This window comes from Rhineura floridana, chromosome 4 (assembly GCF_030035675.1).
Source record: "Rhineura floridana isolate rRhiFlo1 chromosome 4, rRhiFlo1.hap2, whole genome shotgun sequence".
Taxonomy (NCBI): domain Eukaryota; kingdom Metazoa; phylum Chordata; class Lepidosauria; order Squamata; family Rhineuridae; genus Rhineura; species Rhineura floridana.
This window is the reverse complement of record NC_084483.1, coordinates 66020352-66036342: the sequence shown is the minus strand read 5'-3', so window position 1 is coordinate 66036342 and position 15991 is coordinate 66020352. Positions and strand designations below refer to the sequence as shown.

Below are 15991 nucleotides of genomic sequence, written 5' to 3'. Positions count from 1 at the left end.
CTCCTCTGATGTCACTTGCCGGAATTTCTCTTGCCTCTCCTTCTTCCCGGGCGGGGAGGAGGGTGGTGCGAGCGCCTGCTGGCTGCGACTCTCCAGGACTGAAGCCTCGGCGGGCCTGTGTGTCCATTTTTCTGAAGGCGGAGCATCTTTCTGGGAGGCAGGTTGTGGTCAGAGAGCAGGATGGGCTTTAGCTGGGGGCTAAAGAGGGTGGCCGTTATGTTGATGGGGGACTGCATGTGACCCCCACAAGAGGGAAAATCGGAGGCCCACTCTGCCTTGTCTCCATAGCTTCAGTGACTGGTCCCGTAGCCAGGAGGACCTGCCTCCAAAGGGGCCCCCTCCGAATCTTGCTTGCTGGCGTCTCCATCTGCACCGGCTAGATAGGCGGCCAGCAGCAGCAGCAAGAGAAAGAGGTGGTGGTGGCGGTGGCGGCAGGAGATGTCTTTATAAATCAAAAGCAGTAATTTTATTTGTTAAGGTTTTAACTGTATTTAATCCTCCCTATCAGATTGACTGTGAGTAACCTGCTAAGCCGGGTATAAAATTTGCATTGTATTGTCATTCATTAACAGGTTTTGTTGGTCTTTCCACCGTGTGATCCAGAAATCCACAACATTTTATAGTGTTGGATTTTAATGGGTTTTTTGGTTACAAATTACCTGTACTTTGGCCTAAAAGACCCTGGAACGCTACTGCTGATCAGAGGAGAAACTACTGAGCTAGGTGGGCCTGATTTTGTACAAGGCAGCTGCATTTGTTGGCCTGAATTTATAAACGAGTTTGTGATCCTCCAGGAGTTTTTAACTGTGTGTGTGAGTGAATTGACAACACTTATTTCTGCCTTTCCTTTGAATAGGAAAATGATTGTGCTCAAATGCCAAATTATAGATCTGAAAAAGTTGACATTTAGGGTGTTCTCTTATATTGTAGGATACTTGCTAGATCCTAATGGAGAGAAGTGTGTAACTTCTCCTCGCCAAGTTTCTGCCCTGCATCACAAGGACATTAGTATGTCCTTTGTCACTGCGAGTGATGGTGCCACAGTTTGTGTTACGGAAAGAGGAGATATCTATCTGCTCACCGACTATCAGTGCAAGAAGATTGCTTCCAAGTGAGTGCTTTTCATCAGAAAAATAAATGAATTTACCTTGCTGAGGTTTTTTTTAAAAACTTATAGTAAACTAATAGAAAGTCTTTGTGCTTATAGTACTTCTGCTTTGAACACATTCATTTTGCTAGCATCTGATCCTAGACCATTTGAACTGTAATGCAGAGGGCTGTGAGCAGAACAAAAATGGCTTGTCTGTGTGCAGATGCACAAGCTTTTGCTAAATAAATAAATAAATAAAAACCCCAGGCTCCTACTGGGAGGAAGGGCAGGATATAAATTTAATAACTAAATAAAATAAAATAAAAACTGTTTGTGATTTTAGTTGTGTGAAACGGACTTCCACATGCAGAAGTGGTGTGGATATAGCTTGATTATTGTAGCAAAACAAGAAAATAGCACCCAGTGAACACAGGCTGAGATAAAGCAAATCTACTGTATGCAAATTGATTTTTTTTATAATCCAGTTTTTGAAATAAAGAATCTTCTAAGTGGTACTTGTGTTGATCTGTTGCAGCAAATTCCACAAAAAGTCTTGTAGCAGCTTATGGCATAAACATTTGTGGACTAGCTAGAGTCCATTCATCAGACTCATCAGTATGCCATAATAAATTTTAGTCTTTAAGATTCTACAGCACTTTATTACAAAAAAAACACCCCTCAATTGTTTCATAGCTCCTAAACAGTTATCATAGAATGCTTTCCAGCCTGCTGGAAACTGGAAGTATCCATAATATTCATCGTCATAATAATATATGGCATTCATGTAATGCTTTTGGATGCCTAAAATGTCATGCCCATTACCTCAGGAATCTTTCCAGCTCATTCTGTAAGGTAAGTCATTATTATTACTCCTTTATTGTTAATGGGGAGCTGAGAGGATAATGGATCATATACTGAGTTCATGGGAGTAGTGAACTCAAAAGTGTCTGGCTTAAATCTTAGTCTTTTAATAACCAGATAAAAGGCTAACAGCACAATCCTAAACAACCATGTCTGCTCAGAAATACGTTCTGTTGAATTCAATGGGGTTACTCCTAGGTAATTGTGGGGTCATAATTACACTCAAAATGTGAATACGGCACTTCTTAGTTCAAATTTCACCACACAGTAGATGGTCCTAGGCAAGCCACTATCTTTCCAGTTTAGCATAGTTGGGGTAAAGGATTTAGTCTTACTATTAATCTATTAAGTCAGTCTGCTTCCTTGGGCTGATTTTCAGTTAAGTGGAAAGTTTGAATGCTGTCCTTGCTCCTTTCTTGCTGCTTTTCAGTGCTTTCTTCTTTTCAGATGATATCTTTCAATCCGAAGTGATTTTTTTCTTTTCTTTGCAGAAATGGCTTTTTAATGAGTGTATGTGATAGATATGTTTCACATGTTACATGGTTAATATGAAGTATTGGGTGACGTGTTAATGAGAGGGCATGGCAAAATGCCATTGTAGTGGTGGAGATTGTACATCAGTTGGGAAGATTATGCTATTCACCTTGTCTCTTGTATGCAGCTGTGATGAATCTTGTCCTAGGGTCAACATTAAGGGTTGTTCATCTGTGATAGCTTGACAGTAGTTACTTATTTTATTGCTTCTGTAACATTGTTGGGTTTCTTCTTTTTAATATATTATGTCTTTTATACTTTTGACGTGTGTATCTTGTGTAAATAAACTTCTTGTATTTTCATTGTTCAGGCAACTAAACCTAAAGAAGGTTCTTGTTAGTGGAGGCTATTTAGAATACAGAGTGGATCCTCAGCACCTTAAGGAAAATGGAGGTCAGAGGATTTGTATTCTTGCACTGGATCAAGCGGGAAGAGTAAGTTGTCTGATACTGTGTTCACTTCACCCTTTATACACTGTAAGCGTAAACCCTGGAACCACTACATATGTTTATGACATGTAACATAGCTATGGCATTAGTCACTAAATGCAATGTATTTGCTAGCAATAGTAATATTTAATGCCTCTTCTAGGAATGAACAAATCATTATATTTCAGTCAGTGTCAATTTCACAAGTGTTTATTCATAAGTCTTTTTCTGTATCATTTTCCACAGGTAGCCTGCCATCAGATTGGGTAGTACTGCCATCTAGCGTCCGAAGGCAAGAATGCACTAGAGTTAAAACCTGGGGCTCGAGCCCCTCCCACTTCAGTCTTCATTCTTGCCTCCGTCCGAGGCAGATCTGAATTTAGACAGAGCGTAGCTAAGTCTTATTTCCATTCTGTTACTCTTCTTATCTTTTTACCTCTTGATTTCTTCGGGGTTCTTCCCTGAGGCTTCACCAGCAGCGGCTGCTGCTTTTACATTTAGCGGGGACTCCGCGGCTGTGATCCTCCCCCCCCTTTTTTCTTTGCCATTTGTTACTCAGCTTTCAGAACTTCCTCCAGCAGCGGCTGCTGCTCTTTCCCATTTAGCGGGGGCTCCGCAGCTGCGGTCCCCCCCTCCCCCTTTTTTGCCGTTTATTACTCAGCCTTCTCAGCCTCCTCCAGCAGCGGCTGCTGCTCTCTCGTGTTTGCGGGGGCTTCGCGGCTGTGAGGCTCCAACAGCAGCGGTTGCTGTTTTTTCGTTTAGCGGGGGCTCCGTGGCTGCGGTCTCCCCCCTCCTTATTTCAGTCTATATTTTAGCCTCTACATAGGGAAGCTTGCGGCTGCGGCTCCCTCGTAGACATCCCGCCCGTTCTGAAGCCTCTTGTAGCGCTCCCGTTTTTCCCGCCAACCCTGATATCGCGGCCGCCATTGTTATTTATTTCTGTCCTTAGGGAAGCTTGCGGCTCCCTCGGCGGCCGCCATTGCAATTTCTTCAACTTTTTTTACAGAAGCCCCTCAGCCCTGCTGTTCATTCAACCCGGCTTGGGCTCAATTACGCTTACTGATATCGCCCCTCTCGCCTGTTTTTTAGCACCCTCCAGTGGCATATCCTCCCAGCTGACCCCCGGCCGTTTTCAAACCCTGCTAGAGTCTTAGTGAGAGGCTCCGTTATCGCGGCCGCCATTTTGTTCATTTTTTGCCGCCTTTTTTCTTTTCTAATCACTTGGGACTTGTGTGCTCTCCTGTTAACAAATATATACTCACCTATTCAGTATTCCCCTCAGACACAGCAGGTAGCCCTGTTGTGGGACTTGTGTAGTCTCCGGTTATCAAATTTATATTCACTTAATCAGTATTCCCTTCAGATACATCAGGTAGCCCTGTTATACCACACCTTCCTCTTCGTGTGTGTGTATATTTGTAGGTGCACCTCCAGTAGCCCTGTTATACCACACTTGCCCCATTGTGTGTGCGTATATTCGTAGGTACACCTCCAGTAGCCCTGTTATACCACACCTTCCCCAGTGTGTGTGTGTATATTTGTAGGTGCACATCCAGTAGCCCTGTTATACCACACCTTCCCCAGTGTGTGTGTGTATATTTGTAGGTGCACATCCAGTAGCCCTGTTATACCACACCTTCCCCATTGTGTGTGTGTATATTTGTAGGTGCACATCCAATTGACTAGTCTGTGCACCTTGGTGGTACCGCACCTTCCCCATTGAGTGCGTGTATCTAACCTTGGCCACACTGTGATTTTTAAATAAAGCTTACCTCTCTGGCAGTGTCACTAGCGGTCTCGCACCTTCCCCATTGTGTGCGTGTACTTAGCTCAAGGCCAAGTTGGCAGTGTAACCAGCGGTCTCGCACCTTCCCCATTGTGTGCATGTACTTAGCTTGGCGCCAACCTTACCCGAGTTGTTACCTTTCTCGTACTGGGCGTACTCACTCCTGTCATACTGTTTCTAGTCTGTCCTATACTGTTTCTACCTTGGCTCTGTTACCGCTCCTTCCCCATTGTGGGAGTCATTCAGAGATTGTCATGGTGGATTTGAACCCTGAGGTGACAATATCCCCTGAAGCAGGCCGTCCATCCCCACGCCAGCCAGCTAAACATAAACACGCCAAGGCAAAAGCAAAGACTAAACACCTGTCTGGTCACGGAGCACCTAAGAGAGCACGCTACGTATCATCACTCCCAGAGAAACCTCACCATGCAGCCGTTCCTGCACTTTTCCAGTCTCCTTCTGAGTCTTCAGAGGAAGATTTTGAAGGATTCCCCTGTCAAGCTCCTCAAACTCCGCATGGGCAGCCTCAAATTCCTCTTCAGGAACAGGCACTACCTTCTTCCACTCCCCCAGGGATACAGTTGACCCCTGACTTCCTGCAACAACTACGAGAGCTGCTGGGGTGCCTATCCCATCCCCAGCCTACTCTACATTTGTCTTCTCAGCCCGGAACCTCGCGACAGCTCAGCTCTGCGAGACAACCCGGTGACAATACTGATGCTCCACTACCCTCTCCTAACCCATATGAGGTGGTCAGGGGTAGATTGGACGTAGAACAATCTCAGTCTGATGACTACATGAATGTTTTTCAGACTGACCTGGATGAATGGAGTGGGGAATCTGACCAGGAGGAAGAGATCTATCGCCTGTTTGACCCGGCGGATTTCTCTCGTCTGTCACGTAGAGTCATGGACACTCTTGGCATTCAACCAGAACTTATTCAACCAGTTGTCCCTCCTGTCAAGGGTGCCAGAGTTTTCAAGTCCCCCAGATCAGTGCAGCACTTCATTCCCGTGCCAGACCCCATTAAAAAACTGACCAGAGAAGAATGGGCCCATCCCCTTCGTCCACGTCGTTCCTCCTCCTTAGCCAACAAGCTCTATACCCTGGACCCGGAATCCATGTCCTTTCTGAACGTCCCGGGGGTGGACCAACCTATTTCCAATCTTGTATCCCATTCTCTCCTTCCAAAGGAAGGCGAATTACTGTTCAAGGACCCCTATGAGAGGAGGCTTGACTTTGTCTTCCGTAAGATCCATGAGGCCTCCGCTCATTCCATCCGGGCCTCTTCTACTGCCTCTATCTTCTCACGGGCTTCCATGATGTGGTTAGAGGATATCCTTGACAAACCCAACCCGGATCCCGCCAAACTAAGGAAAGGTATCCTCAAGATACACAAGGCTGCTGCCTTTGTGGCCGACGCCACATTAGACGCTTCCCATCACGGTGCACGCGCCCTTGCAGCCGAAATTGTAGCTCGTCGTACTCTATGGCTCCAACATTGGGACGCCGACTCGACTGCCAGAACCAACTTATCCTTAGCTCCATACTCTGGAAATATGCTCTTCGGCGAGGACGCTCTCAAAGCAGTCCTTGTCAACCCCAAGGACAATCGTAAACCTGCACTAGCTACGGCCAAAAGAGACGACCGCAGACCCGTACGACGGTTTACCCCTTACCGTTCCTTCCAACCCTTTCGGAGAGGACAACCCGGTGGACGCGGACGGGACACCAGGCCTACAAATTTCCGTCCCTTCAAGGCACCCTGGTCCAGACAACGATCACAATACAGGGGCCAATACCAGAGCAGGCAGGCATATGGCAGAGGAAACCGTCAACGCAGGCAGTTCTGACTCCATCCCCATTGGAGGCAGACTCTCCTTCTTCTCCAGCATCTGGCTAAACTTGACGAACATCTCCTGGGTCAGACTTCTCTTCACCCAGGGCTACAATATAGAATTTTGGCGGACACCACCGGACAAATTTTGCATCTCCCCCGTCTCCAGGGCACACAAAAAGATCATGCAGGACGCACTACGACATCTACTAGAGATAGCCGCTATAGAGCCTGTTCCCCCATCCGAACGGCTACAAGGCGTGTACTCTGTCCTCTTTACGGTCCCCAAGCGAGACTCCTCATGGAGGGCGGTCTTAGACCTCAAGGGCCTCAACCGCTTCGTCAAATACCGCCACTTCAAGATTGAATCTCTGGCGTCTATTGTAGAGGCTCTACAACAAGGGGACTTTATCGCATCCATCGACCTGAAGGACGCTTACTTACACATCCCAATTTGCCCGGGTCACAGACGGTTCCTGAGATTTGCACTAGGCCACCTCCATTTTCAATACCGGGCCCTTCCATTCGGCCTCTCCTCACCCCCCCCGAGTCTTCACCAAAGTGATGGCCACCATGCTGGCATATCTCCGCCTCCAGGGGGTCCATATTTATGCTTATCTCGACGACCTCCTCCTCCGAGCAGGCTCCCGGGACTTGGCCAACAGGCAGATCCAGTTCACCCTAGAGGCACTACACTCTCACGGCTGGCTGATCAATGCCGAAAAGAGTCATCTACAACCAACTCAGCGCCTCCAGCACTTAGGGGCAATACTGGACACATCCCTAGCCATGTCCTTTCTGTCCCCAGACCGTATTGCTTCCATCACAGCCATGGCAAACTTACTTCTACATCGCCCCACAGCAGATGTCATGTTTCTGGCCCAGTTTCTCAGGGCAATGATCTCCACCATCCACATCGTTCCGTGGGCCCGACATCATTCCAGACCTTTACAATGGGCTCTCCTACCCTTTCAAGCGGACAGCTCCAAGTCCAACCATCGCGTAATTCCTCTGGGCCAATCTCTGACGCAATCATTCCGCTGGTGGGTATCCACAACTTCCCTTACCAAGGGGACACCGTTCCAGGACCCAACCAGAGTCCTAATCACCACGGATGCCAGTCTGTCTGGCTGGGGAGCCCACTGCAACTCCACCTTTGTCCAAGGCGTGTGGTCAACCCAGGAACTAAGTTACAACATCAACTGGCTGGAGCTCAGGGCTGCTCATCTCGCTCTAAGACACTTCCAGCCACTATTCGCTCTACAACACGTCCTAATTCGCACGGACAATGTTTGCGTGAAATCTCACATCAACAGACAAGGAGGCACAAGGTCCAGGGCTCTACAGGAGGAAGTGACACGACTCTTCGACTGGGCCGAGTCCCACCTCCTGTCATTACGAGCAGAACACCTCAGCGGCACGCTAAACGTTACGGCCGACTGGCTCAGCAGGCAAACGATCCATCTGGGAGAATGGAAACTTCAGCTGTGTTCACCCTCCTTCAGCGGCGGTTCGGCCCCCTCTCACTGGATCTCTTCGCCTCCAGCCAAAACTGCCAACTGCCTCGTTACTTCTCAAGGTACCTAGAGACAACGGCGGAAGCAGTGGATGCACTGACGACACCATGGCCACACGGGCTCCTGTATGCCTTCCCGCCTATATCACTCCTAGGCAGGACATTGACAAAACTCCGACTCGAACGGACACGGATTTTACTCATAGCACCCTACTGGCCTCGCAGACCCTGGTTTTCGGACCTCCTCTCGATGTCAATGGCGGCTCCCTGGACTCTTCCAATCAGGCCGGATCTTCTCTCCCAAGGACCAGTTTGGCATCTGGACCCGAACTGGCTGAGACTGACAGCCTGGCTTTTGAGCGGACACAGTTGATCTCTGCTGGTCTGTCTCAAGGGGTCATAAACACTATTTTAGCATCTCGGCGTCCGTCAACTACTCGAATCTATCAGAGTACTTGGTGTACTTTTTCCAGCTGGTGCACTTCTAAAGGTTTTTCAGCACCCCAAGCCACTGTACAGCACGTTCTACAGTTCCTACACAGAGGCATGACATTGGGACTCAGACTGAACACCCTGCGTAGACAGGCCTCCACCATCTCCTCAATTCTGTCTGTTTCTTCATCGGCAGCACCCCTAGGCACTCACCCGCTCATCAAACGCTTCTTAAGAGGAGCTACCCACCTCTCTCCAGCGGTACGTCACCACTTTCCATCCTGGAACCTCTCCAAAGTTTTGCAGGCATTACAGCGACCTCCATTTGAGCCTCTTGCCTCAGTGCCTCTAAGACTGTTGTCTTTTAAAGTCCTTTTCCTCGTGGCTATCACTTCCGCGAGGCGGATTTCGGAGTTACAGGCCTTGTCATCGGCCCGTCATCTCTGCGTATTCCATAAGGACTCTGTAGTCCTGAGGCTGGATCCATCGTTCTGTCCTAAGGTCAACTCAGTCTTCCACAGTAGCCAGGACATTGTACTTCCATCCTTTTGTCCAAAGCCGGTCCATCCCCTCGAAAAGGCCTGGCATTCGCTGGATGTTAGGAGAGCGCTCAAAGTTTACCTCTCTGGCACCCAGGATATTAGACAGACAGACGCATTATTTGTATCCTTTCATCCGAGATCTTTGGGAAAAAAGGTGTCCAAATCCACTTTGTCCTGTTGGCTTCGAGCCTGTATTTCTATTGCATATCAGTCACTTAATTTGCCAGTGCCGTCTAACATCACGGCCCATTCGACCAGGTCTGCTGCCACTACGGCGGCTTTCCTAACTAATGCTCCTCTTACAGACATATGCAGAGCGGCGGTATGGGCTACCCCTAACTCCTTTGTGAAGCATTATAAGATTGATCGCTATGCTTCAGCTGACGCCTCTTTCGGGAGACGTGTCCTGCAACACGTTATTTCTGATTTGTAACTTCCTAGGAATCCCTCCCTATTAGGGGGCTACGTTGGTACATCCCAATCTGATGGCAGGCTACCTGTGGAAAATGGTCCCTTGGACCCACCTGAAGGGTGATTTTCACAGGTACGCCTGCCATCACGTCCCTCCCTTGGGGATTTCTGGGGAAATTCGTTCAGTATTTCGTATATAGTTCAACCTATGTGCTTCGTGCTCTGTCTGATTTTCCTTAGTTAAAACCTGTTCTTATGTTGCAAGTTCTATGATATTTGCTATGTATATTTTCTTTGCTGCTGGGGCTTTTGCCCTTTGGTTACTTTCAGATTACCACTTCGGACTCGTCATCATGAAGACTGAAGTGGGAGGGGCTCGAGCCCCAGGTTTTCTCTAGTGCATTCTTGCCTTCGGACGCTAGATGGCAGTACTACCCAATCTGATGGCAGGCGTACCTGTGAAAATCACCCTTCAGGTGGGTCCAAGGGACCATTCTCCAAATTAAAAAAATGAAATTTTGCATTTTTGGATACTTTTTCACAAAATATACCTTTTTGTATTAGTTTTAGTGTAAAACTATGCATTTTTATACACAGTTTTTAAGCCAATAACCTTTTTGCAAAATTTGGATAGCTGTGTTCTGGTCTGCATATTAGTCCAGGAAGTGCGAATCAGAACATTTTGCTTAAATAGACCAAATGAAATCGTTGAACATTCCTAGTCTCTTCTGGTTTCTTCTCACACAACCTTGTTTAAATGGGACTAATGTCACATTGTTTGGCCCTTAGATCAAGCCTATATCTTTGTCTACCAAAAGTCTTTTGCTTTCCTGCCTACTTCTGTATTAATTTTAATTAAAGTAGCCATTGCAGTTTGAAAATACAAATCATATAATATCTACTCAACAACAACAAAATAATTATTTTACCCCCAAAAGAAAAACTTCAAAGTGCAAAGATAGGCAATTGTACTCGCAAACTATATAGTAGTATAAAACATATTTATGCAGTCTAATTCCATATCATTATACAAGGAAAAACAAGCAAAAATTCTCTGCCGCTTCCCAGCTATGAAGCTCAAAGATGTACATATGCCATCAGAGGAGAACAGAGGTTGAACATTATTAACAAAAACAATAAAATCCTGCCATATGGTTGCAAAAGTGTCTTTTTTCCTTTGGCCTTGTGCTATTTTAACTTTCTGAGTAAGCTTTTCTAAAAGAGCTAGTTGCCATACCCTGTGATACCAGACAGCAAGAGAGATATCGCAATTCTTCCATGGCTGAGCAAATGTGCTTCTTGTGGCCACCAGGAGGTAAGATATTAGATCTTTCTGCAATAAGTCCAAATCAGCTTTATGAAACAAATTCAGAAGTGCAAGATGAGGGGAAGGGTGAACCCGTTGACTAGTTATTGGACTAATTTCTTAAAAGATCTGGATCCAGAATGTCTTGACCTTATGGCAATCCCATCACATGTGGGGATATGTGCCAGTTTCTTGGCATCCCCTCCAGCATATTGGTGAAGCCCTATCAGAAATTCACAAACACCTCCTTGGTGTCGTACCATCGATGAGTCAATTTTAGAGTGGTCTCCTTAATTCTAGCTGAAATTAGTTTGTAGGAGGATCTAAATCAAATTGTATTTCAGTTCTCATCCTCTATCTGTATTACAGTCTCTCTCCTACGAACAGTAAAGACACTTTATTGATTGGCATGAGTATCCATTTGTCAATATTGGACACCAAACCTTTCATAACTACAGGGCCATCTACAGAGTCCCGTTCAAACCTAGTTAAAGGGCAAGTAATGCTTTCATGTATGGAAGGAATGCTTTCATGCATGGAAGGAAAGATTTAATTTGGGCTCATAAAAGCCAAGAGAGGTATTTCTCCTAGCAACTCCCTTTTGCTGTTGATCAGCTGTGAGGCAGTTTTATCATTTTTATTTAAGACTGAAAAAGCAAACAAACATTGTAGCCTTTCAGGTAGGGATAGGGAACATGAAGCCCTGACTTTTGGCCATCCTGGCTGGGGTTGATGGGAGTTGGAGTCCAACAGCATCAGGAGGGCATCCTGCTTTAAGGAAGGGGTTGGGAATCCTTTTGGCCATGTGGACCAGTTCATGATTTGGTCCCACCCATGCAGAACTTTGACAGGCGGGTGGGACAACCCACTGTGACATCAAAAGAATTGACAGGTGGATTATTCATCCCACCTCCCAAAGTCCCTTGCATAGAACAGTTGTTGGGTGCTGGGGAACTGCAGCACAAGGCACTCTACCAGCTCTGTGCTCACACTTGACATTGGATGTAGAGCATGTGGGCATGATTTGAGGAACAAAAGGCTCATGAGCCAAGTTAGGACCGAAGCTGGGTGCCAGTTTGGCCTGTGGGCTGAAGGTTCCCCCTGCCTGCTTTAAAGAACCAGGATAAATCTGGTTTAACATTTAATCTGCATCAGGGACAAAACATAGTAAGTCCCCAAATAGGATGCAGAAATAAGAGTAGACAGTAGCAGCTTTTCCCCAGATAGCATGCCATTACGTGGGTTATAGCACCATCTAGCATCTGAAGATAAGAATGTACTGAATTCAAGACCTGGGCTGCTTCAGCCCTCCCCCCCACTCCAGTTCATTCTTGTCATCATCCGAGGCTGTTTCTTCTTCCTATTGTGTTGTATGTAGGTTGTAGTTTATGTGTGCTGTTGGCGGTTAGTGTGTGAGATTTTTAGTCTGTTTTTGCTCTTTAGTCTTGCTTGACTAAGGGAGTTTTAATAATGGATTATTTCACCCCTCCCTTTTAGGTTGCCGGCTCACGGCTGTGACCGGCAAGCCTCTCTCTTCGTTCTTTTACAGACACTCCATGCAGGGCTCACGGCTGCAGCCCCGCAGATCCCCCCCGAGCTTGCTCCTTTTTACTTTTTACCTTGGGCTTGCGGCTACGGGCCCGATTTTCCCAATTTTTTCAGTGCGGAAACTATGTACTTTAAAGCACTTGAATAAGATAGGAGGGTCAACTGTTGCAGAAATGTGTAAACCTCTCTCTCTCATCTCCTCTTGTCCCTTACACTCCACTAATGTTTTAGGTGTTTTGCTGGAAATCCGCCAACAGTCCTTTGAAGCAGTGCCGATGGGTCTATGGCCGCCAAGTCTACATGTCTGATATTTCTTTAAATAGGAATGAAATGATGTTTGTTACACAGGATGGTGAAGCTTTCAAAGGAAAGTGGATGGATGGGAATAGAAATTCAGAAAAGAAAGGTCAGTTAACTTGACTTCTGAGTGCTAACTTTGGTAGAACGTTACCATTTGGGAGAGCATGTACTCAGGCAGTTCTTCTGGGCCAATCTGTGTAAATATGGACAGGAGCACACAATTATTTTTTCCCTTAGTTAAGACATAAAAATAAAAAACTTCTATATTGCATGGGCACCACTATCCAAGGGCAGAGAAATTCTAACAAGGAGCTGGGAAGGCACTAAGGGGCAGAACCACTGCTGCTCATACCAGCCACAACAGAAAATAGGCGGGAGGGGGAGTACTTTTGTCTTTGCTATACTAGCTTTAGGTTGGCATAGCTTTGGGCCCCTTAGATTTGGATCCAAGGCTGCTGAGTCCCCGTCCCTAAATGCCTCTTTTCAGAGATTCCATTGGCTATCCATCTCCACTTCTAATGGAGCTCCCCCCCCCAGCATCCTTCTTTGCCGGCAGAGGATGGCGGGGAGAAACCTACACCCCACAATCCCCAGCCATCAACATGGGAATAAGGGTAGGATCACACTCTAAATCTAGCTAGCTGACTTAAAAATTACCTACTCATTAGACAATATAGCATGATTTACATTTCCCCCCTTCCCCTCTCCCATAGCAGCTTGTAATAAATAATGGTCTCTTGTGTATTTTCATCATTGTTTGTACCTTTTGTAATGAAAATTTTAAAAATAAGTTTCTATAAAACTGAACTTGAGGCTTTTGTGTGGACATTTATTTAATTGTATAATAATTGAAAAGATCATCGGGTTTTGGGATCCTTCTTTTTGACTTTCTAACAGTAGATGCTTGTGGCCTATGAGGACACACAGAGCTAAGTGCCCCTCAAAATGATTTTTTTGGGAGAAGGCAATGGGACCATCCCTAGCCCAAGACTTACAACATGAAGGAGTTTTAACCTCTTGTCTTCACACTGTACTGCTAGCCCTGAAGCTGAGTGCTCTAATGCTGTAGCACTACAGAAAACTGAGGTTTCAGGACTTGAAGTGCCTAAAGTGAGGTGAGAGAGAGGGTTCAGAAACTTAAGTTATACTAGTCGCCTACAGTGCTTATTACAGGCTAATTTCCAGCTTACAAGTATATTCTCTTACCTACTCTTTTCACACTGGTCTCTTCAATAGAGTTGTTTTACAGGCTGTTTGTCTTCTCATTCTTCCCATTCAAGCAAGATAATTGGCCAGAAGTCTTTCTTGTGATACTGCTAAGCAGCCTTCCCAACCAGTGTGCCTCCAGATGTTGTTGGACCACAACTCCCATCTTTCCTGACCATTGGCAATGCTGGCTGAGGCTGATGGGAGTTGTGGTCCAACAACATCTGGAGGCACACTGGTTGAAAAAGGCTGCTGCTAAGGCTTTCTAGTGTTCCGTACCTATAATAGCCATTTGTATGTGTGTAGAAGGATGTTGTGGGAATTCCTCTTTTTTTTTTTTTAGCCAACAGCAACTTTTCTCTGTATTTCTCAGAGATTTGCAGACATCTGTGTTTTGTTGGTGGAGCCCCCATTTGGCTGTTCTGCTTATTTGCACTGGACCTCCAAACTTCCTATTAGAAGGAAACATTTCTACAGAGCAAATATGAGTAACTGGTGCCATCTAGTGTATCAAAGCAGCATGCAACTTACATAACACCGATAAGAAAACGATATTTAAATAAAGGCAAAACAGAGTAGAACTGGGGAGGGCAAACTTCAGCTTGTGGAATCTACTTTGTGTTTTACTAGAACCACAAAATTCACCAAATGGAGTCTACATCAGAGGGGCGCATACACTTAGAATTAAAGAATGGAATTGTTTAATTCCATTAAAAGGTGCTGATCACAGGGATTTCTGAGTATCTGAACTGAGCCGAGCTTGCTGTTCTTCCATACACAAATCCATTCCTAGTTGCCCCAAGCTTTCGTTATTTCAAAGTGTATGTTTGTGGGGAGGTCATGTTGTTGTTTGAATAGTCATGGAAATCCTTGATGATATGTCACAGATCATCCAGAGATCTAGCTGTAGAATAGTTGGAGGCCTATTTTAGCTGATGTAATTCAAGAAGTAATTGCTTCATATGAATAAAAAAAACCAGGATATTGGTCCTCAGTCATATAGCTTCAGTAGACCTGGAGCTTCAAACCAAATCATGGCATGAACCAAAACATTTTTCTAAACTTGTAGAGCACTAAAACTTAGGTGGACGTTATTTATTTATTTGATTTATATCCCGCCCTTCCTCCCAGCAGGAGCCCAGGGCAAGTTTAAACAGCTTTAGTATGTATTGTGGATTTGTACATTTAATGAGCAAAACATTCTGAATCTTTTTTTTTAAACTGGGAAAGGCAGGCAGCTTCAGATGTTTGTTACAAGTCTACAAATTGCAAAGTGAACACTCATGCTAAAATTAAATATGATGGTGTTGCATATATTTTTTTCTGACACAAAGATATTTGCCTGATCCAGCAGGGCTTTTTTTATGAGATTAGATGTACTGTCTAGTAAGCACATCCAGTATGAAGCAGTATATAAAATAGTAACTTGCTTTTCAACGGTAGTGGAATCAATGGAATTATGCCAGTAAAACATTTTCCTTTGTGCTTCCTCAGCTGATCATCTAACTAGTTAACCTCTTCATATCTAGCAGATATTGTGTCGAACCTTCAGAGTTCCTCAAATGATGTCTCATCTTGCGATATGAACAATGCATATGAACGAATACGACTTGAGAAGCTTGCTTTTGTTCACAGAGCTGTTAGTGTTGCTACAGACCCTAATGGATGCAATTTTGCTGTTTTACAGTCAGATCCCAAAACAAGGTATAGTTCAGCTATTTTGGGGAATAATTTACCAGAAACTGCTGAAAAGATTTTTTAAATTTTAAAATGTTTCTGTGCCATTCTTCCAGGCAAAGCCCATCTAAAGCGGCTTACAACAATAAAAACTACAATTATAGAAAATAAATATTGCAAAACCCCAAAATAATAAAACCCATTCAAACCTTCTATAACATAATCTACTTCAGCCTTAATTCAGCAAACAGGACAATAATTACTCAAGGAAAGGCCAATTGAGACAAATTGGTCTTTTAAGGCTTTCCAAAAACCCTGGGAAGGGAATTCCAAAGTCATGGGGCTATCATGGCAAAGGCCTTCTCTCAGAGGTGTCCACCCACCTCACAGACTGAGGGGGTGGACTCACCATGAGGGCCACCAACGGTAGTGTCTGGATGCATGAAATTCTTCCTGTTGGTTTACTTGTGCCTTTTGGCATATCAATCAAGCTAGTCCTTTACTAATGTTAACAGTT

The 15991-nt window shown here is 45.2% G+C and overlaps 1 protein-coding gene across 2 annotated transcripts in view; it reads left to right on the top strand.

Moving 5' to 3' along the window:
* The window catches only part of IBTK (inhibitor of Bruton tyrosine kinase), an 88244-nt gene that overhangs the window by 28447 nt on the left and 43806 nt on the right, over window positions 1-15991 (top strand). The window contains exons 8-11 of one of the 2 annotated variants that reach the window (XM_061623212.1): window positions 931-1111; window positions 2796-2919; window positions 12523-12697; window positions 15330-15501. In XM_061623212.1, coding sequence (XP_061479196.1) covers window positions 931-1111; window positions 2796-2919; window positions 12523-12697; window positions 15330-15501 — 652 coding nt within the window. Of the gene's footprint in view, window positions 1-930; window positions 1112-2795; window positions 2920-12522; window positions 12698-15326; window positions 15502-15991 lie in introns of both variants that reach the window. The other variant, XM_061623211.1, reaches the window with a different exon arrangement.